Source organism: Apteryx rowi, unplaced genomic scaffold, assembly GCF_003343035.1.
Source record: "Apteryx rowi isolate R43461 unplaced genomic scaffold, aptRow1 scaffold_12, whole genome shotgun sequence".
NCBI lineage: Eukaryota > Metazoa > Chordata > Aves > Apterygiformes > Apterygidae > Apteryx > Apteryx rowi.
In genome coordinates this window covers 297989-322016 of record NW_020447419.1, presented here as the reverse complement: position 1 = coordinate 322016, position 24028 = coordinate 297989, and the positions used below count along the sequence as shown (strand labels likewise).

The following is a 24028-nucleotide window of genomic DNA, read 5'->3' as shown; positions in this document are numbered from 1 at the left end:
TTTGCCCGCCTCTTCACCTACAGAAGCAGCAGGTTACAATCCTAGCACCCCATAAACGCCAGCAACCTGTTCTGCCACTACCATTGCGCAGCCAAGTATCACGTTCCCTTCGCAGTTTTGGGAATATCTGACCACTAATATGCCCCAGCCCACAAAGAGCAGTGGGAAATTGCGGTGGTGACCAAGCACTAGGTATGCTGTTTCTTTCCGACTCTGGTGTTGCAAAGGAACCAAAGCACCACCAGCAGAATATGAAGGTGGGCCCGGATTTTTTGCTATTATCTGCTTAGTTGGCATATGAAAAGGACCAAGATTTCGGTTCCCAAAAGCAAGAATTTTAAGTAAAGCATTTGTTAAGCATGTTGGGAATGATGGGTGGTTGCAGCAAACACAGCAAAACCAGGATGAACATGCCAGCTCACACTACTGGAAAACCATGAGAGTGCCCTCCAAGCCATGAGCAGCTGGAAGGAGACGTAGCCATATAAATTCAGGAGAGTTTCATGATATGAAGAGTTTTGCTTTAGTGCAGGGTCTTTGCTGTTCGCTGACTGCCTAAGAGGCAAGAAAGCTCATATTTAACTTCATGAAGGTGACATACTTCTTTCTAGTTAGGCACCTACATAAATAACCCTAAAAAAAAGTCTATTAAGCCAACAGAAAAACAGATCTAGACATGAAGTCTCCTTTGTGGAAAAAAAAAAACCTACAAAACTCTTCTTTTTTTATGGCATTAAGAATGGAAGGGTAGACCAGGCTTTTAAAGTCTATCACTTTTTTCAAAATCAGAAAAATCTATTAAATTTATTCACATAAAATGCCGGTTTACGCAACAAAATTCACAACTGTTTGCTGAATGTCAACTCAGAGTGGCTTTTCTACACGAAAAAAGGGAGACGGCTCCAGAAACCTGCAGAGGCTGAAAACTGAAAGATGATGTCTATGAGGAGAGACCATCGGTAACCAGGAGGTTGGGACTGGAGGTACCACTGATTCCCCCCGTCCTCACTTAACAAGCGGAAGAGGCACATATCAATTCTCTGCTATAAATACAGTATTCCCATGACTTACAAATGGCCAGCAACGCTCACCATGCACAGGGCTGAGTCAGAAAGCACTCTGAAGTAGTTCTCTGCTACGTCATTAGCTTAACCAAAATCGACACGTCAACCTTCAAAATGTTGAGTACCTTTCAGTGCTGGCTGGCTGAACATGCCCTGGCATTGTATCAGAAGGCGTTTGCACAGCTCATCTGCCTGACCTAGTGCTGAAAATCCATACGCTTCAGGAGACCTAACTCAAATACTCCTTCTAGAATCCCACCTGCCTATTTGTTTTTCTCAAGGCACACCAACCTTATGTATTTCTATACTTATTCAGTTCACATCCTGATAACAACTTTTTTCGCTCAGTTTGCTCACAAGGCTCAGTACGCTTTCAGCCTAGGATTTCCAATGTATCTTTCTCCCAGCAATAGTTTGGGGGTTTTAATTTGGTCATAAAACATTTTAAAAAAAATTTTGATCTCAAACTCACAATACACACCTCCATTAACTTCTGCTCTTTCATTCCGTCATATTGCTCACTTTCAGACAGTCAAATTTCTAAACAATTCAACTACTTGCACTTGGCTATTTTAATTGATTTTCCTTTCCAATATCTCCCGCACTCACAGATTTCTTAATTTTTCCCTCCCGAAATATTCACACAGGAGAAGAGAACATGAGATGTTAATCTAGCCACTTGATTTGTAGCGGTTCTCCAGTTCTCTACCCAATCATTTAAATACTGTCATTCATAATAGGGTGATATACTGTACTATAAACCGATTTGCAAATCATACGTCTTGGTATTTTTCTTTTCTGACAAAGAATCATATTAGTTATAGAGGGGAAAGAAATGAACTCGGTGCTCAGATTGTCACCTACAGAACCTCTCTGTTGTACATGTCTTACCCATTTCTGTTTTTCCAGAATGCCCACATCACTTACTTTTATTATTTCCTTATAGAGAAAATTTTACAGCCTGAAGTCCAAAAGCTTTCTCTTAGTAGTAGGCCTGAGATAATTTCCTTATTATCACGCCACATCTGTGCACAAGCGTCTTGGAGCACAGCAGCAAGGGTTTTCCTGGGGAACGCACTGCAGATTCCTACATAGTTACAGCTGCTCTGTCATAGCTTAGCCAAACTGTCTGTAATTATCCCTCTAATCTTAAAGGCAGCCACCTGATACAAGAACTCGCATCCCTCTGCCGCTAGCATACACCTGATTACCATGATGGCCAGTCCAAAATCTCTTTAGGCCAGAGACAGATGTGGCTTTAGAGCCACAGAGATGAGATTCACTCTGGCACTGCTGCGGATGCTTCCCCTAATCCATGTGTTTCTCTGATGGGCCGTGTACATCTCCCAGCTCTGCCTCCCCAGTGGCGAGCCCATCATTTCTCATGGCATTTCCTTTCCGCTGTAAGGTGGTGGCTTTTTATCCTCAAAGTATATCCACCATTTTTTGCACTCACGGCTCAAATACAAAACCTAGTCGAACTTGCAAGCATGTGCCACCTCCAGGTCTACGTGTGCAAGCCTAAGCCCCCCGCCTGCTCCGAGCGGCAAACGCCTTCCGGGCACTAAGCGTTGGTCGGGAAGTATCTTGGTGAGACGTCATAAGCACACATCAAAAGGTAAAGGAGAAATACATCCTGAACTTGGGTTAAAATGGCAACAATTTGGGCTTGAGTTCAACCCCAATCTTCCTGCCTAGTGTATTCTACCATATTGCCCTTGGTTTCACTGTTACTTCAAACAAAAATAGAAATGCATTTTTTGAAGCAGACACATAAGACTGGCATAAGACAGCATCCAGTGTTTCATCAAAAATTTGCTACCACTAGCGAATGTGAAAGAACACACAAAAAAAAAGAAGTCTAGCATGCAACTTCCTAGGACAGAATACAATTCCTTGGTTGATACTAACTGACTTGCATCTTTACAAGTCACATCTCATTTTATTTTTGTCACCAGCTCCAGTTATCGTCCCCTGTGTGATTACTTCTCTCTCTCCGGGCGTTTCAGCTTTATAACAAAGATTATCAATTTGATTGCTATTTGTTTGCCTCCACTTTCAATGCTATCATTAACGATAGTGTTGAATGGAAACGGACCTAATGCTAAAAAAGCACTAGCCTACTTCCATCCGGCTCAAACTGTGTTTTATCTAGTTTTATCTTTTGTTTACGATCTTATAGACAGGTTTTAAGCCACATGACAGTTTTTAGCCAAATGAATGTGAATTAATTTCCAGTTAAGATTTGGTAAGGCAGTATCAAAATGGTTCACTGAAATCCAAATATTTTACATCTGCTGTGTTTGTTTCATGCGCTAAATTTGAAATTCTATCAAAAGAAAGCAATCACGTTTGGCTGGCAAATCAAGCTTGTTTATTCTATATAAACCTCTCCATCTATTCCTCATGGTTATATTAAACTACGCAGGAACACTAAATCCTGCCACTGTGTTTGTATTTCTTTAGGCTTCTCCCTAATACTAACTACAAAGCTCATTTCAAGCTTTACAGCTCTGGGACAACTGTAAAAGAATTATATCCATATAATCTCATGATAGCACTCAACTCAAAATCATTATAAAGTGAATGATCCTTTATATTAAATAGAACTTTCTGTTATCTGTTTGTGTTTTTTTTTAACTCATGCAAAATAAACTAAGGTTTTTTTTTTTTAATTGCACTACTGAATTATTCCATTTAAATTCAAAAATATTTAAGCGCCAACATCTGGCCTGTCTGCTGAGACTGCTCTACAGATATATTGCTAATTAGTGCAGTCAGAAGGTTTTTGAAGAATAGAAGTGAGATCAGAGAAAACAGTACTTTAACGGAAGCGCAGCGACTTCCACTGTTTGTATTTCAGAAGATCGATCAAAGCAGTTCTACTCACCGCAGTACATACACTTCATAGACACCCCTACCCACCAAAAAAGAGCAATATTCCTTCCTCATCCCCGTTACTATTTCTAATTTGCTATTGTTACTTTGGTTTTGGAGTCACATACAATTACCACGAAATTAAAAAGGTAGCAGAAGAATTACGGAAATATTTATAATGCCCAAAGTTTGCCTCATTCAAAAAAATTAGGCTAAAGGGCTTTAAATGCGTGCTGTTCAGTTTACTCTTTTGATTGCTTTACCACTATGTAAATCAATTTGTTAATGTTCCTTACAAAATGCATGAGCCAGTTATACTGACAAACACACAAAGCTCATTCGTAATTAGCAGTTAATTAGTAAGAAGGAACAGATGCTGTTAGAGTTTCAGCAGGCGAACAGGTTCTGTAAACAATGCTTATAAATCTAAATGAATTTATTAACCACAATGCAACTGTCAACATTTTGCTGGCAACCATACAAATATGGTGGAATCCCCAAAACATCCTTTACACCGTATTAATAATCATTGTGTCAAGCAAAGTCTATCAGGCAGTCCTGCTCGCTGTCATACGCGTTCTGCTTCAACTTGTGACGTCACTCCTCCACCCTAATTCCTCACTTACGTCCGCAGAAGAGCTCCGGCGACCAAACTTTGAGCAGATATATCCCTACTCACCTCTCGTGCACAGCGTCCCCTCCAAATGAAGGGATAGCTGCAGAAGAGGAATGTTTCTTTTGCACCGATATCTTGGATGAGCTTCCACGAACTAAGACTCAACGTAGGACACACATGGCTTTGAAAGAAAAACTCAGTCCTGAAAGGCTTTGCTGCAATTCTTTCTTTACGACCGTTATGTCTCAAGGAGGGATCACGACTATGAAGGCATCTCCAGATCTCATCCGCTAAAAATGACTGACGGTCAATTATTTCCATTCAACATTTATAAAACTGCACACTCAATATGCCACTGAGTGATTCCGCAGTTCTTTTTAATTATCTGAGTAGATATAGATGGCTCCAAAAAAAAAAAAAAAAAAGCCTCTTGTAAGCATTTTCTAGACGCAACATGGAGAAAACTATTGCAGCAGTATCTCTAGACAGCCGTCTTAGTCAACGGCTTTTGGCTGGGGGCCGGTCCTTAGCCTAAGGGCAACAGTGAAGATACCTTAGCGACCTCACGACTGTCAATCTCAGCATGTCACGTGGAGATGCCATCTTGATATATTGCACAATTTCAGCACTGGAAAATTCTAATAAATTTTTTAAAGTCATATTATGGCCTGTTTTATTGATGTTCTCTTTTATACCTCCATTGCTTTCAATCCTTCCCTCCTCCTCTCCCCCAAATTATTCTGATGCCTCTTCACCATGTTCTGTGCTTCCTTTAAAAGCGCTGCAGATTTGGCAATACACTGGCACACTGAAGAGGACCAGAATACCCCAAAGGGATGAAATTCTCCTGAGCTTCCCTGGAGAGAGGACTTTGTTCTCCTCCTGCAGGCTCCAGTCCTGGCTGCTGCCCCATTGTAGGCATGCAAAGCACCTAAACTTGGGAGAACCCCTCCTCTGATGGCATCAGTCACTGGGCAAAACATGAGGATGTTCATGGTAGAGCCTCAAAGACCAAATCCTCTCTCCCCTGAGCCTGACTCACCTACTTGTTTGTCCCTTGTTTTATGAACCTCTTGCAGCATTGGGAAACAGGTCCTTAACTGGTTTATCCTAAAACCTGGTCCTTTTATCCAGAGTCAGTATTTTTGCGTGTGTTATTTTTGAATAAAGGACAAACTCTGGCCTCACCATTTCTACAGAGGCAGGCAGGTTTCCTGGCTCTCTCCTCCTCCCTATTTCCAAACTATTTGCCCAGTCTCTCAAAGGATGCTTAACCTGATCAAGACTCTATCCCAAGTAAAGGCTGAAATATCTGTTTTTGAATCCTAATGATGTGCAAGAGCTACAATCACGCCTGATCTGTCAGCTGGAGGACCATTAGCTACTCCTCAAACCCCATAATTTTTCCCTATCTTGTTAAAGGAAAAAATAAGAATGTTACATTTGGATGGGAAGAAGGTCAGCATCTGCAACTGGTGGCCATAAGCAATCTGTGAGCTCTTACAGCATTAAGTTGAACATCACGACATGAAGAAAACAAAAATTTCCATCGTTTTTTCCTTAAATTGTTTGATACTTGCTATTCCTCCCATCTTTGTCTTAAACGGCAGAACATTCTCCTCCTGTTCATTTTCAAGGTGTTGTCATACAGACAAATGGAATACTATTTTTGAAATTGTGCCCAAGTAAGCAAAAAAAAACCCTAATAAAAATTTAAATACATTTATTTATCAAGTAAAATTTAGTACAATTTATAATGCTACATTTCCTCTCACATGCATTGTACCAGAAACACAAATTATTATGCTGAGAAGAGTTATGAGCAAGCCACCCTGAAGTTAAACTGGTAAATTCGGTTTGTGACTACCACAAATCACCTACCTGTTTCAGCTGTGAGAATCAAAGAGGTTTCTACTAGCTTCATCAACAGTTGCAATTTCTTAGGGCCATAGTCACGTGCAACTAAAACTTACTGAGAGAAAGCAAATTTTTCTGAAAAATGTATTGGTAATACCTTCTTTATAGCTCCTTGTAAGTTTGAAAGCAATAGGCACATCGATGTAGACTAGTGTTGCTTCAATTTTTGGAAAAAAATATTACAGCAAGGCATATCATCTCAAAAGTCTACCAAACAAACATCAATTGGAAAGGGATGAAATAATTTTGACAACTTGATTTTATATATTTCTGTAGAGCAGCTCCCCACTGCTCACCTTGGTCTTTGGGATTACAATAGGCTGATTTTTGCAAGCATTTAAAGCTAACATAAGGGCAATTTATACAATACGAGACACAATACTCAATGTTTCAGGGACTCAAAACAGTAGTAAGAGACCAACTGAGAGAAATGGGGGAGAAGCTCAACCCTTGTACACCAAATACCCCAATTCCAGCTTTCTCCTGCAACCCTGAAACATCTCCAGAAGGTAAAACAGGGAAACCCAGAAAGCAAGAGGAAGCAGAGGGCTAGTGGGGATGGACTGCTTGAGGGATGAGGGAGAAATGGGAATTGTCCCTATCAGAGGGCTGAGCAGATTTTTGCTTCAGCAGAGCCTTTTTTGGCTAAGGGCCAGAAGGGGCCAATTCCCTCTTACGGAGGGGTACAAACCTTAGCCTGGGGCAGGGAAGGGTTTAAGGGTGGTAGCTCTGCTGGGCATCCAACCCAGCGCTGTACCAGACCAACTCACACATGTTCACTTGAGAAGAGAACAGCAAGATGTGAAAATAGCAGGTCTTGGCCTTAATAGCAGAACACAAATCTCTGCCTGCCTCCAACTTAACAAGACCAATCAGAAGAAAAAAATACTTATAAATAACAGAATCTTTGTTCTAAAAGAAGCATGTGCAGTTTTGCTAGGGTTTTTTTCCTTTCCTTCCCCTGAATGAGCAAAAACCTCATCCCTCCCTCTGCATCCTAACAGTTAAGGCTATTTACATCTGCTGGTGCATTTTGCTTGTTCCACTGCTTGGAATCAGAGTTCTACATTAAAGCAAGCTTCCTGAAATCACAGGAGATTCCCATTAAATCCACGAAAGTGGAAGAAACTTTTTAATGTTACTTCATTTCAAATACTTGCTCATCTTAGGACAGTATCTGAAAATCACCAACAGTTAAAAAAAAAAGCCACACACACACAAAAACACAAAAAAATTAGCATTCACAATCAAATGAAACATTATTCCAGGCAGGTACGTGTAGCTATAGCTGTTCCTCTGATGTAAGGGCACATTTGATCTAATTGGAAAAAATATTTCGAGTGCACTGGGAATAGTCACTGTTAACTGAATGCAACAACAAAAAAGGAAAAAAGAGCATGCAGACCCGAGGGAATTACCAAATCAATTAACAACTAATTCAGGAACTAATTTCTGTATTGCCTCTTAGCACAAAACTGTATCTTTAATTTCTCCTGCAATAAGCATCACCATGATAGTCCTAACACACTCTGACGCTTTAAATGAGTTTACAAGTATCTCTTTTTGATTGGCTATATAACATTATTTCTTCACAGTTCAATGCAACCATAGCCAAGTGCTCTGAAATATTTAATTATACTGGTAGCTACCAGTTAACAATTTGCAGAACCACAGCGAGTACAAAACATTTTAAAAGTAGTAATCAACTAATTAAAAAACACAGCAAAATGTGTGTGCTCTGATTATAAACAATTGCAGAGGAATTACACAGAAGATTTCAGCACTAAGAGGATTTCGCTAAAAAGCACACCCTCGTATTTGTACGAGCATATCCAGATCCTGATTACTGTGATTAGACAGTAGTGTGACAGAAGAAATTACACCTTCCACTAGATATAAATGAATAAAACAATGTCATTTGCCAGTTCCTTGTTAGCTGCAGCACTGCAGACTTTTGGAAAGCCACTCTCCAGAGGAACCAATACGGCATCGCAGACAACTATTTAGAGGCCGATGTGCGCAACGGCGTCTCAGCTCTCAGATTTATTGGCCAAGTCAGCTCAACCTGTCCCTTACAGGTGGATTGACCCGATGCCGGATCCCCGGCCATGTGACTCGATGGAGTCGATGCAGAAGGATGGCAGACAGCTTAGAAGACGTGGCAGCAAAAGTAAGACTTGCCCATAAATACTCTTTCTTCCACAGTTTGCAAAAATTAGAGAGATTTGTGGAAGAGGAGCCAGGATCCCTAAAGGTGGAACAAAAATTCGCATCGAGAAAGAGAAGTGGACCAGAAAAAACACTGCTGAGAAAAGAGCTGCAAWAAAAAAAAAAAAAAAAAAGCAGATATGGGAGTACCAATACAAGTTAGGGCATTTATTAAAACAAGCAGTGGCATGGTTTTCTGCAGCAAGGAAGAGCTGGGAAAAAATTTCCATCCAATCGGATTATTTGAACTAGGAAACAGTCCCATCAAGATATAAGTCCTGTTTATAGGTCTATCTTCTACTGGCATTTACTTGTCCATGATCTCCTATTATTGCACCCACATTAACACTAATAATTTGCAGGAAGTACCTGCATGAAGAAGCCAAATCTCTCAGTTATTTTCCCAGTTCCTTTTATATCAAAACAGCCGAGGGGAAGCAGTTTTATTCCTAATCCTAAACTCTTTTGCTCAAAGTGCCTAATTAAACAGCACAGAAAATGCAGGTAAGCCATACACCCCAGATGATCGCAGAGTGATGCATGATATTGATATTTGCCTCCTGAATCCTATTTAAAGGCCAGCAAAATTTCAGGCAGAAATTCCATCCATTGCTAAGAACATGCAGACTCAAGTCTGCTTTCATTTATCTTCTGATTAACTGAAAAACAATTCTTTACGGTGTGTACAAACCTGCTAATTCTGAACCCTGTGCTCAGTTTCTTAAACCGCATCCATCCAAAACCGCAGTGACACACCAGTTCATTTAGGTGATATTTTCTTGACATCTGTGCAGTATACAAGAGTTCACTGACCACTAAAGACTAATACTGTCAAAAATACTCTCAAAATGCAGTGGCTAATATCTTTTTTTCCTTCCCCAAAGAGATATAAACCATGACACAAGAATTAACCTCTACAGTAAAAGTCTAAGAAATGGGCACCTCTACATTTTTTTTGAGGATAAGTGTATCTGAGGATACAGTTTTCTAGATACAACTATGCTCTCCTTTATTTAAACTTTAACCATCTAAAGTTTTAAGCCTTGCACAAATCATATACTTGCTTAAAATATCCTGCTGTACAGCCAGCAGAGACTCCAAGGAACACTTGAAAGTTAAGGAAGAAAGAAATGTTTAACTGTCTGGCAACAACACGTGTTGTCTTGCTCTTGACCCAGCTCTAAGAGAAGGTACTAAGTCTGTTTAATACGCCGCAACAAATGAACAGCAATTGCAAAAATGCCCATTTCGTAGCAGTGCCTGAGAATCAGAAGTAACCTTAAGCTCAGCTAAGTGAAGAGAAGGAGAAGTTTCCACCGCCCTTCGCATGAATAAATAAGAACTAAAGCAATAGGAGTTTGGGGAACTCCTTTGGAGTACAGCAAAGAGCAGAAGACGCATAGTGACAGTTTGGGTCTCTGTAAATGAAGCAGGAACTGCTGGACCCAAGCTCAGCAGGTGACATTCGTTCAGAAAGTCACATTACACAAGACACATACTTGTATGATTAGGGCAAGTAAATCCTAGAGTTTCATGGGTCCTCCAGAAGTTTCCCATTGCCCTTGTTTTGAAACGTGCTTGTTCATTACCTATATTAGTCATTTTTAACTCAAAACATAACTTGATTTTATACACACATAGAAGGGAGAAGTAGTAGGCTGAGCCTTAGCGCTCAGCACCGGGTCCCTGTTAACACACTAGCCAGAACGTCCTGAATCAGTCCCGATCCTGTCAGACCAGTTTTATGGCCTGTCAAGTTGGATGAATTAAGCAAGAGTAGATGCTCAGATGGGTGCTTATTTGTTCCCTCTTGCAGTAGCCTCAAAGTAAACATTTACATTCAGGAAACCTACTGCAAAAAGCATTTGCTGTTGATGACGACGGTGGGTCTCAGCTCTGACACTTGCCCGCAGCGTTACGGTGCTCTTCTGCTGGTGAGAAGGACTAAGGAAATCGGTTTGACGGACTACATGCAGCTCACAATTTCTTTTCAAAACCTTTTTCAAAGATCCTACCATTGACCCTTGCTGAAACGCTCTAACAGCCGTGTAGACAAGCTCTTGCTATTTTATAGGAAAACATATTGCAGATTCGATGTTACTTTCTGGTTCGAAGAAAGGGACCACGACTACACAAAATTGTTATTCCGTACGGGAGTCTTACACGCGTAACTGCATGCATAAATGTGCCAGCTGGAGTTAAAAATTAAAAAAGGAAAATGAGGTTAGGAAGAGGAAAAGAAACTAGTTAAGAAGAGGCAGCACAGGTCGGACTGACCCGTGAACCGAAGAGAGGAGGGACAGGAGGCCGAGAGGCACAGAACGGCAGACAGACACAAGGTCAGAGAAATAACATGGGGCAAAATCCGTGAAAAGCTCCAAAAGCGAAGCTTTAAACACCTCTTTCTTAATCTAAGTCAAACAGCAAAGAAGGTGATAGAGAATAGATAATTATAACCCCACTCATTTTGGCTAGATCGTTTTAAAAAAGCCAATTCCTGAAATTTAGCGATCAGAAACTAAGGGAGAAATGCAGAAGGTATTGAGTAAGCCTCAAAACACTGAAGGAAAAAAAAGTTTCATGATCTAAGAAGATCCCACCCCACCTAACGCAACTTAGACCCCTCACCCTCCATAGCAAGGCTGTAGAGCAGGAGTCGGGCCGAGCTGATGGAGACAGGCTGCTTGCGGTGACCAGAAAAGTTTCTCCCCAGACCCATACTAAGAGCAAATGCTAGACCTAAGTCCCACAAAGCCGACGTTATAAGCAAGCTACATTTAATCCTCTAATTTTTGTTAGTTGCTGTGTTTGAGTTGCTTCTTCACTGTTTCTTTTTTAACTCTAGCTGGTGCATTTGTGGGTGCAGTTATACATATAAAAACATATGCATTAAAAGAATTCACTAGCAAAAACTTGAATTAAATAAAAAGCTCCTTGCTTTGGCTTTTTCGGTACGCCTTAAATATAGCACAGAATTTTCCCTGAATAGGAAACCTTTTGGACAAACTGCTTCTGTTGCATTCTTCTACGATTACGGCACTTGGAAAGGGACTGAAAACTGACAATTCAATGGCCAGACTTAAAACAAAAAAGTCAGAGAGTTCTCAGAAGGACCCAAATTGATAGTTTTTTTTTTTTTTTTTTAATTTTGCTGATGAGGGAATATAAGCCACAGCACAACTTTTCAAATTTTTTGGAAGTTACGCAACTGAAGTGACATTTTTCACGCAAAGAGGTTAGACTTCTATTGAAAACGCTTCTGAAACGATTTTTTTTGGCCAAGTTTATCGCCACCTTCTTTTATAAAATTCAGACGTACATTCTGAAGTTTCAATTTAGTTTGCACCCGTCTTAAGACGGCAACGTGTGCATGCAGGATACAGATTCTTTGTGAAAATCAAATCAGTGTTTCAGCTACACAGTTCTGCTGTGGTATTCGCTGACAGAGCTCCATAGGGATCTTAGACATTACCTAAAAAATATTTGTCTTTCTAAATTCAGAGTAAAAGAGACAAAATAGCAAATCTCAAGCTGGTAGGCAAAGAAGGTCGTTTGAAATATCACCTAAAAGCTTTCGGAGTAAAGCCTGAATGAGATACTCAGCCTTCTCCATTAATATAGCCATTTGCAAACCGGTAGAAGTGAATGGATTCTGAAGTTCACCTTTGCAAGTCATGGACGGCAAATTTTTCACCACGTCGTCAGCGCAATATTAAGCGCTAGAAAATTTATTTTTGAGCCACACTTGAAGTCTGCTATTCCTAGACGACGCACCCAGCAACTGTGCAGGAATTTGGGGGCACCAGATGCGTAGCCTTCCCCAGCGTAAGCAAAGGCTTCAGGTATCTCAACATCTATTTTGACCAAAGCTCCAGCATTACAATTTTGGGTAAAAGAACAGTCAAGGTTACATAGTTCAGCTGTATAATAATATGAGCATCTGCGATTAAGCACAAATGCCAAATACAAGAATCTCTGAAAGCAGAAAGTCAAGGCCAGCTCTTACGTATTTATTTACACTCTAATCTGGGGGGGGGGGGAAGGGGGGGGGAAAAAAAAAAAAAGAAAGCGCACACAGCTGCCATCCCAAAAAACAGACCTCCCATCTGCCACCCACGATTTGCATGTCACCTTCTCCAGGCTCATTTGTACTTCATTAACTGCCATTGACTTAACAAGATTTATGCAAATGACACCATAGGAGCTCGCTAACTCCCACTGCAATCAAGTGATTATGTATGTACAATTCTCCACAGCAATGAAAAATTAATACATGACAAGCCCACTCACCGCTGAGCCGAGCTCCTTGCTTTTATTTTTCTTGTTGTGATTTTTTTTTTCTTTTTATTGGAATATGCCCTACTGATAAAGATTCAGCAAGACTGCAGAAAACAAAAGTGATCTTTCCAAAGCATTGCAACAAAACACATGGTCGAAAGCGCGTCACCCTGAAACGTACAGCCTAATACGTACTTCAAAATAATTCACTCGGGCAGCCAGGGAATGAGTCTTCGTTTTTGGAAGAAATGGTTTTGAACAGAAGCTATTGCAGCTCATTCACCCCAACTTTGCTTCAACTGTAGCGTTGGAAAAACTAAGACGACAGCATGAATATTTCTGGTGCAAGCGCTTCTTTCTCAGAAATACAGAACTTTTTATGGATTTTAACTTTGGACCGGTATTGTTCTGGACACTTTGGGACTCCGTTTGATCAGCAGAGGGAATTAAAACAGCATATGATGAGCAAGGTTGCAGAAAAAAACAATTAGGGTGAAAACCAGTCATTCTGGAGTTAGATTGCAACACGTAAATGAAGTAAAAGTGAGGAATCTCTGCACAGTCTCTTATAAAACCTCCCCAAAGTTGAAAGACATTAAACATACAATCTTAGCATTTTAGGATGTCATTTTTTTCTTTTTGGAAAATTATGGCATTCACAATTACCAAAAGACACTGAAAGCCCAGAGTTTTGAGGCATGCTGACACACCTGAATAGCAAGGGGAAAGCTAGCTTCTCATTTTATAGTGGATTTTTTTTTTTTACTTTCCTGAGAAACTGGACTTCTCGAAATTTCACTCACCTTGGAGGGTTTTGGCAAAAGTTAGCACAGATGTGTTAAAAACATACTTAGTTGGCATTGCTTGCGTGCTGGGTTTCTGCTGGGAACAAGAAGGTTGTTCAGGACAGCTTTAAAATGGCTTCGGCTAATAAAACTGTGTTTAGCACTGTAGTGAAAAGTGATTTTTAACATTTAGAAAGGAGAGGAAAATAAGATTAACCCTTTCAAACCAGAGCGTGTCAAGTTAAGGAAAAAGCCATGAAGGAGCAAGATATTTCTTTACAAGGACAGGAGTCCATTAACAAGTTCCCTGAGCCTATTTCCCCGAAACTATCCAGAATTTGGGGAGAGAAAACAGGAATTAAGGAGTGGGGTACGATTCAGTTTCTCTTGACCAAAAGACCCACTGAACGCCTGAGCAGACAGCTCTCCAGGACACGTTACGATCGCTTCTGCACTGCTGATGCAACTCTCAGTCTAAACCGGCTTAGGCCAAAGTCTCTGCTGCAAAACCGATGGTCTAACTCTACTAGCCGTAGGGGTGGTATTTGTGTCAGAGAAAGGCTGTAGTACAGAATTATAAATTATAAGGGGGAAAAAAATCCTCTACCAGTTTAAACCACCCATAAACAAATAGAATTTTAAATATACACACACAAAAAAACTCACTGATGCAATACAGCACTATAGCTACACTGGTTCGAGAGCAGCAATACAGACCTGATCTATGAAAACTATGTCGCTGATGAGGAGTTGAGGTCCATCGCTCATCTCATCGTGCTTTCCAGGCTTCCTAGAAAGCTGATTTTTTGAACATTTTTCCCGTACTCCCTCCCCACCACACAAACATACCCAACTTGTATCAACCCTGCCTTCCCCCTTAGCATGCCCTCTAGCACCGGAGAAGATCTCACATGCTGTCGTCAAAAAAGGACGTTTCCAATCTCCAATAAACAGTTTTTGACATTGAGAAATACCGTTTCTGATTTTTGGCAGACTTCAGGGGGGATAAGAGTCACCTATGGACAGCAGGAATACATTGGATACCCAAACCACTGGTTTCAACATCTGGATGGTAAGACTTCTTTTTTTCTTATTAGATTGTTTTTTAATTATCTTTTGCAAGTAGCATTTGGAGTAAAGTGAACCGAGGACCCCAAATTCACCGTATTAGAGTTTCAACCCTAACTTTGCTATGGCTGTTTTTTCCCTCCCGCCCTGGGAAATCTGCTAATAAGCTCCACTGCACAACCAACACTACTGACGCACTGATCTGCATCTACGAGCTTTGGATTTATGCAAGAAAAGCTCTTTTTGCCTTGCGCCAGCAGCACAGCCTGGCCAACAGTTCTTAAAAAGCATCACCGCGATGCACATAGCCTAAGAACCTACAAAGAATCAAAGGAAGTACCGACAACAGATATTAAAAAGGCCAAGTCACTACATGCTTTAAAAGATGTCCCGAAGGCATAGTAAAAGAGGATGTGCATGAAGCCGGCAAAGGCATTACACTCCTCAGCGGCTTAGAGAACGACCCTGCAGACACAAGACCTTTCCCAGCCCTGGAGGTTACTCTCGGTTCCAGCGTGGGCGAGAGCAGCAAGGTGACTTTTGGGCTAATAGGAGGACAAGCATTGGAAAACGGGGCTGAAAAGCTAAGGAGGAGGAAAAAAAAAAAAAATCTTTAAACAATATCATGAGATAGCTCTTCCACAGCAAGACTGTGGATGCTGCAATCTGCACCGAACTTCCTGAGAATGGATTTCTCTTTCTAGTAGTCAACTAGCTTTGCCCTGCTCAATGTTCAGGGACCTTTTCCCATGGTGCAAGATAGGTGCCAGCTTGAAACAATACAGCTGGTAATCAAAGACCACTTCAAACTAGTTTATATTTTTACACTGTAGAGAAACATTCTCAGTAGGAATGCACGCTGCATTTCCATTTGCAATTAAATGTTTCCAGTTAAAAAAAATAGAACATAAACGTTGCTTCCATTTTATCACAGGAAAAATAACTAAAGTAGGTGAGCAGGTCAAAGCAGCAGTCAACTGAAAACATGCTTAAAAAAACAAGAGGAGGAACATCTAAGCATAAATATCTCTCTTCCCCCTCGTTTCTTAAGCAAAGAGTTATAGGAGAATTACATTCACTACTATAAACTAGGGTATTTTGCAAACCATAAGCTTCTTGCAGACCTGTGGATAATATCATGTTCCCTTCCATCTCCTTCTTAGCATTCAGTAATGCCCAGAAAAAGAAAAAAAAAGAAAAAAAAAGAAAAAAAAGTAGCTTCACCACATCCAACACGCATTTACCCTGGGCCAGAAGCCCTAAATACGTTATTGGCTTTTGTCTATTTTATGAAGCATCTTTTCTCAATCGAACACAGTACTTTTTCTACTGCATCTTTTCTTCTTTCAACTGCTAGATGATGACAGTCTTCTGATCTTTACTGAAAGCTATCTATAAACTAAAAAAAACCAAAACCCTATGAGCTCCAAAATTCATTCTCCTAATGCACAAGTATGGTGCAAAACGCTACTGATAGCAGCAGTCCTACAACACTGCAGGCCACTTGACCTCCCCTCTTCCAGCTCCCCAATGAGTAGAATAAAGCTGCCAACTAAAGACCTTCTCAAATAGTTTTTGAGGATTGCTCATACTTGGCAGAAGGAAATTTCCACAACTGGGATGAATAATAGAAGTACACATTCCTGAAAGACTGATCTTACTCAACAGGACAGACGGACGTATACTATATATATTTTGCAGTATGCAAAGTAGGGGATGGAAGGAGAATTTTTCAACGTAGCAATTCGGGATGACTGTAGGGGGTATTTTATTTCAACCTGGCAGCACACATTTACGCTTAGGAAAGGTACTGCAAGAGAGGCTTTCTACAGGTGCATTTTTAATCAAATTCATTCCACACAACAGAATTGTAGAAGAGAGCAGTACATATGCTTCGAATCAATGCCGAAAAGTTTATTCCTCATTTTTTCCACTTGCGTTTGCAGTCACAGGCACTTCTGTTTAATTAGCATTACTCCTCTCCAAAAAAAAAAAAAAAAAAAAAAAATTCTAGCCAGTCTAATCCACCCATACCATCCGAAAGCTGGAGAAAAAACTGCAGCTTGTTTTGACAGCCTGGAGTCTCGTCCCCTGAACACAGCGCCAAACGCAGTGCTTAGCTGGGTTCAAACTGCTCTTCCGAATCACAGTGGGTTTGATTAAAATTTATCTACTACCGATTCACAGAGACGACGGCAGTTTTGCTCTCTGATGGTGGAAAAAAAAAAGTCTTTTTATGAGCCTTTTAAGAAAATCACTACACGGAATTAAGAGTTCAAAGTCATCTCTCCCCACCTCTGATCTCCCTCCTCCCTAGAAAAAACAAACAAACAAAAAACCCCAACCCCAAAACAGGAGAACCAGGGCTACCTGACAAGAGGTGGCAGGTACCGAGGAAAGACTGAGAAGCAACCAAGGAAGCGGCAAGCGACCCACCGGAAGGTAGGAAAGCGGCCAAAAAAAAAAAAAACTTGAACCACTTATGCAGGAAGAAAACAAGCTCCTTTTGCCCGGCATTTATGCCAGCTACAGCAGAGCAGCTCACAGGCAAGTAAGCGCTTGCAAACACTGTTATAGAGACTATTTGCGAAGCATCCCATACAAATGCTCAGCCCAATTCAGTGTAATTGAATTTGAAAAAGCAAATCATCTCGTTCGCCCAGACGCTTTGCGTCGGATCCCAGCATTGCTTTTGCCTTACAAAGGAGCGCTCGCAGCAACAATTTAGCAGCCAGCTTCCGGGCTAATGAAAGTGCATCGCGGCTAGCAAAACAGACCAAAACAAATCCTCGAAATCCGAGGCCTGTTGTGTAATGAGGAAGTTTAATTAAGGCCACACATTACAGCTGTAAATGTGCTCTTACATAATAAGGTCTAAATGAAACTGAACCTAATCAAAGTTACAATTCCTTCATTAGCAAATTACAAACAAGAGCGCACAGCTGACACACCGGCTATGATTATCACAACTAATTGCCTCGTTGTTGCAAACCAGCCTGAAACTGTGTTCAGATGTCCGTCTGCGATAGCAAATTAGGGCCGCATCAGGCTATTTCTGCCATCACAAGGGGCTCTTGTACAGCGATCTGATTTACCCCTGTCGACTGGCAGCGACCGGCCCAATCAAAGCGCTCTCTACAAAGGCAGGCTTTGAAGCCAGCGCAGCCTAGAAACGCGCTCCATATGCAGGCCGGCAGACTGCACTTCATTAGGCCTGTTGTCACATTTTCCCTCTTCTTATTCTAATGATCCTATTTTAATACACATAGGAACCTCTCCTAATTGATGTCAAGTGAGTGACTTCCACATTCATCACCAGAGCACATCAAACAAATCCTGGCGCACAGGCCCAGCACCAGCGCGCTGAAGGCCCGAGGTGGGGCTCCAACTACGCAAAGCAAAAAAAAGATATATATATATACATATAAAAAAATATAATATAATATCTATCTATTTCGGCATACCTGTTTAATTGGGATTGCACGACCGCTTCCAATGCTATCTGTTCTGCTCTCCAGGACCTTCTTCTCTTTGTCTGGGTCGCTCCCTTTCCGAGACTGCAGAACAAGAAGAAAGTTTGCATGCCGTTAAATATGGCAGTTCACGTAGAGGATGCTATTTTTTTTTTTCACTCCCCCCTTAGCAATTAAAAAGAAGTATTTTGATACAGTAATATAGATCTAGCAGGGATGGGAGGAATCTATGGAAGTACACAAGTATCCCAAAATTTGAATTCTAAAACACCATCTCTGACCTTTCACCACCTGCTTGTTTAAAATGGCATTTAGTTTTAAGGAGTTACAATTTCACTGTCCAAAGACCCAACAGATCAGAGCGCACGTTTCTGAAGTCTCTCACAGCGGGTCCAAAGAACCACCCGCTTCTCATTAAGGAAACCCCATACATACCTGTATATACTCAGTTATGGCCTGTCTCACATCAAATGTGATTTGATGATGCTGTCTTGATTATATTGATTTTAACTGATTTTTTTTTTTTTTTTGGTTAAAACACTACTTTTGGATGACTAGAAAGTTTGAACTTCAAGAACTGGGGAGTGACCGATGCTGAAGGAAAGTTATCTGAACGCAATGAAAAAAACAGCATAAGGAAAATGGAATCAGTGTTTAAAAACTCAATTGCCTCCACCTGGCATTCTCCAAAGCGGGAACTGCCTTCGGAGCAGGGGCTCACAGGGCTTCCTTCGCGGCCTTATAAAGTTATATAGGAATTTGATGTTTAGATTCTGGTCTGTTATTGTGAAAGAACGCACGAGTGTAATGATGTTGACAGATTTATTTTATTATGAGAAAAAGATCCGGGAGTCATCCTCCTTAATAACTGAACTGACAAGTGACAACTTCACTCCATTACTTCTCAATAGGAACATTACTCGCACAATATTGAAAACGGGGAAAGGTTTTCACGTGCTTTCCCAATCCCCGATGATATATGAAACGAATACGTTTGCGACGTCCAGCGCCACAACGCAAAGCCAATGAAAACCGGAGCAACGCCAGACACCGCTTTCAATTTTCAACTTGAAGAGATGTTTGCAAGATGCTGAAATTAGGAGCAAAATTCAAATCACGGCTCCGTACAGCCGCTTTCCAGATTATACCGTTTGGCAGCCAAAGGGATGGACGGAATAAAATCGCCCAGAGCAGTTGCCTTAGGAGGCGAGGGGAGGAAAAGGGGAGGGAAAAAACCCCGCGGAGGAAGACTTCACGTAACACCATTCTAAGCAACACATTTACCCAGCGGGGACCCCGCGCTTTTCCCGGCTCTGCCGGGAGTAGGCTCCTATCACTAGTTACTATGGTTAGGGGCAATGGAATGACATGCCAGGGAATTAAACAAAGAATAAATGAAAGCGAGCAAAACAAGTGGGAGGGATGAAATCCAGCGTTCGAGATAACTATTGTTCCTCTTCCTTCAAGACAGATTTCTGAATCTGAAAGTGCCACTTCCCAATAATAAAACGCAAAACAAAGCTACAATAGGGCGAAGCGGCTGTAAGTGACAGATTTTAAAGAAACTCAATGAAGGTAGCCAACTCCTTGGGAGGGAAGTTGTCAACTTGAATGTTTCTTTCTATTTGACTTTTTTTTTTTTTTTTAAGAAAGGATCCCGCCTCTGAAAAGCAAACTAAATATCTGTGAGCTGATTTTAAAAAGTCACATGTTCCCTTCCATAAAAGTAACTGCATCAGGAAATAACACATTGCACATAGAAAGGAAATAACTACATACAAAACGTCAAGTGCTGAGAGCACAGAAACCTAGCTAGGTAAATTGTTATAGCTGCTTGCAATCGCAGAATACACACATTTTTCAAGGGGAGAATTGTATCAGGCTCTGCTGTTTATCAAAACAAATTGCAGACAACAGCACCTTTCTATAGGGGAACATGAGAGTTTGGGCAGGACCAGACCCCAGTACCAACACGTCAGACAACCCAAAGCTAAGAATACTTAACCTCTAATAACAGATCCCGAGATAGGAGATATGGAGATAGCGGGGTCATTTGAACAAAACAAAAGTCATTCTTGCAATTTTAAAATCATGTAAGATAGATAATATTGAATGTAAGATAGGAGATGCATCTTACTGTACCAGAAGTTCATCCACCCTATATGTAACTGGATAAGTAGTTACAGTTAGTTCTTTACTGAAGTTTACCTGATTTGCATCTTAAATTCTCATCTCTGCTATACACTATTATTTAGTTCTTCCTGTTAATACCAGGCATAAAAGACAGGATATTCACCCTTCTGCTTTATTTGTTGATTTATTTTACCACCTAAGTAGAAAGTCAGCTATTGCAACAACTGCTTGACAGAAAATATTCATAGCCAGTGAAATCATAAAGATCAGATACTGCATATAATGCACTTAAACATTAACATTGTTAAAGTTCCCAACCCTATTTCAACTCAAACACTGTGATAGATTTAAGACAATTACATCTATTTGCTACTTAACCCAATTTTCTTCCAAAACTAGAAGACCTTCATGGAGGAAACTAAACACATCCCCTATTCTAGGGAGCAAGGATCAATTTGCAATCAAACAGAAATTTAGGCGATAGATGCAAGCAACAGTTGAGGAAACAAGCAGAGCAAAAAACCCCAGAGCTACACAAGAAAAATATTTTCAACTTCTATCTCTGTTCCTAACTACATGTAACCAGAAGTACAGGTCATCTATTCGTTCAGCTGCATAATTCCAGGTTACAACCTGGCTGACACGGCACGAGATCTCTGTTACAGCAAAGTCAGTGCTAAACACTTCAGCACATGCGTTACACGGTAAGTTATTAAGCAACGTTCAACATGCCCAGATCTTAACAGACAACATTAATTCATAAAAGCCAATAATTTTTTTCTTTATAGCCACAGCACTTATTTTTCGCCCCCATTTGTCCCCAGATATTAGCTGTGAAGACAACTGTCAACATTTTCTCATATTAGCACATTCGGTTCTCACGCTAAGCTATTAAATATTGCAAACCAGAGCTTTAGTCTATCCTTTTCGAACCTTTTCCTCGGTTGCGGACGTGTACCTTTCTCTTCCTTCGCTTTCTCAGATTTGCACCTACTCAAATTTAAAGCATCCCCAGTTTTCCAAATGTCAACTACATCTAAACAGCCCTCATCACATCTTACTTAAGACAAGAAACGGTTGGCAAATGCTTTTGATGGAAGCGGTAGCAGTTCTCGCTTCTGACTATTTCCAAATTTATTACTCTGCTTTCAGTTTCTAGGATGACACTGACATCTAGTGGAGTTAATAACCCACGAGTATTCCCAAACAGGGACAAGTATTCCCATAAATAGGGGGGAAAAAAAATCCACACAACTGCTACGAAACGTCAGTGCCAAATCCTGACAAGTTTTCAGATACCACTCACTTTTGCTTATTTTGGTGCTAAAAATTAAAGACAAACATATTATTTTGAATACTTTGTAGGAGTTTTACGAGCCGTAAGTTTTATCAAAATATCATTCACAAGGTGGGCAGACGAGACATGATCTGTGAAACTCTGTACTGTCACTCAAACTCTAAAATCATGATGAACTTATTTATTTGCTAAGGCCTAGAGATCAAGTTTTCTTTAGGTTACGAGGAAACGGTCTCCCTAGTTTTGTAAAGGGTTTCCTGAATACAACCAAGGAGTGAGCTACCTCTGGGAAGTGGACATCACATCATCTTTGGAGCACAAAATATAATTTTTCTTATGACGATAGAGGAGATGCAGCTTTCTACACGTGACTGACGTAGCTACGGCTGCCAAAGAACACACATGCAAGCCCAAAGGAATTCTATGTTTGTTTTAAGCATGTTAAAATAGTGTCAAAAAACTGCTTAGGACATCACAGCTGTACACACAATACCATCACAAAGCTTTTGGGAAAGCTGCTAAAATAAGGAAATCATCACTCAAGGCTTTATTCAGGTTTGCCAAACTATGTGTGCATAACCTGTCATGGAAGGGACCGGTCAAGCTATTTAATGTGTTTTCTTGTTTCTCAGTGAAGCCAAAACCAGACGGTTTGGGAGGAAACAAGTCACTTAATATCCATCACATCTTTTAGCCCTGGAAGAGAAAAGTGAACTGACACTGTAGAGTAATAAAACTAGCAAGTGGCTATATTTTCCAGTACTACATAGAATTTCCCCGGCAAACACTGACTGAGATCTCCCTATAAACACCAGATACTTCATTAAAGAAGCTCAGGGCAGCCGTATTCTTTAGTATAAGGTCCAGTTTGGGGAGCAGAAGCCCAGCTTTCTCGTTGCTCGCTGGAAGAGGGAAGGCTGCCGAAGCAGAGAACCTAGACAGACCTGTGAATTCAGGTCAAATGCTCCAGAATTCAACCACGAATTCATTTGTTTCACTGAAATTCACAGTAAGAAAACTGTATTTAGTTTCTGTTCAAGTCCTCAAACAGAAGAGCCCCACGGTAATTCTAAGATGTTTTCGTTTTCAAACCTACAGATCCATCTCAACACTTTTGTTTGGATTAGACCAGCTCAACTTAGCAGGGAGGAAGCTCAGTCCTTCATCACCGAGTACTACTTAAAATACAGCAACATTGTCTTCCTTGGCTCACTCACCGTGAAAAGGTTGGATCGGCGCTTGGACTGTTTACGGACAGGTGTTGGTGTGTTGGCAGTGGGAGGAACATCAATCCGTAGCTCCTTCTGGCTGGTGCTTGGAGTTGATGGGACAGAGGAGGAATAATCACTTAAACTCCCTCCTCCATTACTGGTCTGCAAGGATTAAAGTTAGTTTTAAACAGTGATACACTGCTTTCAAGAAATTACAATCCACAGCTGTATCTTATTTAGTCTTGATATCTAAGATTAGCAACCTCAGCTCAGGCAAACAGCAGGCCTACCCTACTGCCACTTTTCCACGTTTCCTTTCCAAGCCTTTGAAATACATATTTTTTTCCTGCCATTATTTTTGGAAAAAAAACTAGATATTTATGTTTATATGGCAGGCACATTTTCATTCTACACAATATAACCTTAATGGGATAAACAGAATTTCATCTGTTTTATTAGCAGAGTAGGCAAAACATTGTGAAAAGGCTGTAAATTATATTTTTCCATTTCAAAATTGGTACACCAAGTTCTGCCTCAACCTTAAGAAAAAATATCTACTGCTATGTAACTCTATAGCTGGACTTAATCCTTGTCTAGAGACATCAATTCACAGAGAGCTAATCAAGAAAATGAAAATAGTTCAATGCTGTAATACAGCTACTATAATGATAGCTAGTTCCTAACAAATTTACTGAAGGCATGAAAACCACCGACAGAGGAATACAAAACTTTAAAGGAAGACATTTTAATTCAAAGAAAGCAGCCAAAAATTTAAAGTTACATCAAACTCTCATAAGGAGCAAATTATAATCACCGAGTACATGTACAAAGCAATTAATGAAACGATGCAACAACTGACTAACAGCAGGAAAGAGAGGGTATCTGACAGAAAGGACCAAAAGGTGACTAACATCATAAAAGCTTAACTTTGTTTTATAATAGATAACATAAATGAGTATTAAAAAAACTTCATTTAAAAAAGATGTGGAAATAGCTTAGAAAAAAAGTACAGCTTTTTCCCTATCAAATACAGTACATCCTTTGAGGGGGATGTATTTGGTGGTTGAGGACTGAGGTGGGGCAAGGATGGAGAGCTCTGTA

General features: G+C 40.5%; 1 protein-coding gene across 7 annotated transcripts in view; it reads right to left on the bottom strand.

Annotated features, from left to right (window-relative positions):
• Positions 1-24028, bottom strand: part of AGAP1 (ArfGAP with GTPase domain, ankyrin repeat and PH domain 1) — a 386106-nt gene that overhangs the window by 162483 nt on the left and 199595 nt on the right. For 6 of the 7 annotated variants that reach the window (XM_026087248.1, XM_026087283.1, XM_026087257.1 and 3 more), the window contains 2 exons: positions 22934-23089; positions 18278-18370 (listed from right to left, as the gene is read on the bottom strand). In XM_026087248.1, the coding sequence (XP_025943033.1) occupies positions 18278-18370; positions 22934-23089 (249 nt within the window). The remainder of the gene's footprint in view (positions 1-18277; positions 18371-22933; positions 23090-24028) is intronic. The other variant, XM_026087275.1, reaches the window with a different exon arrangement.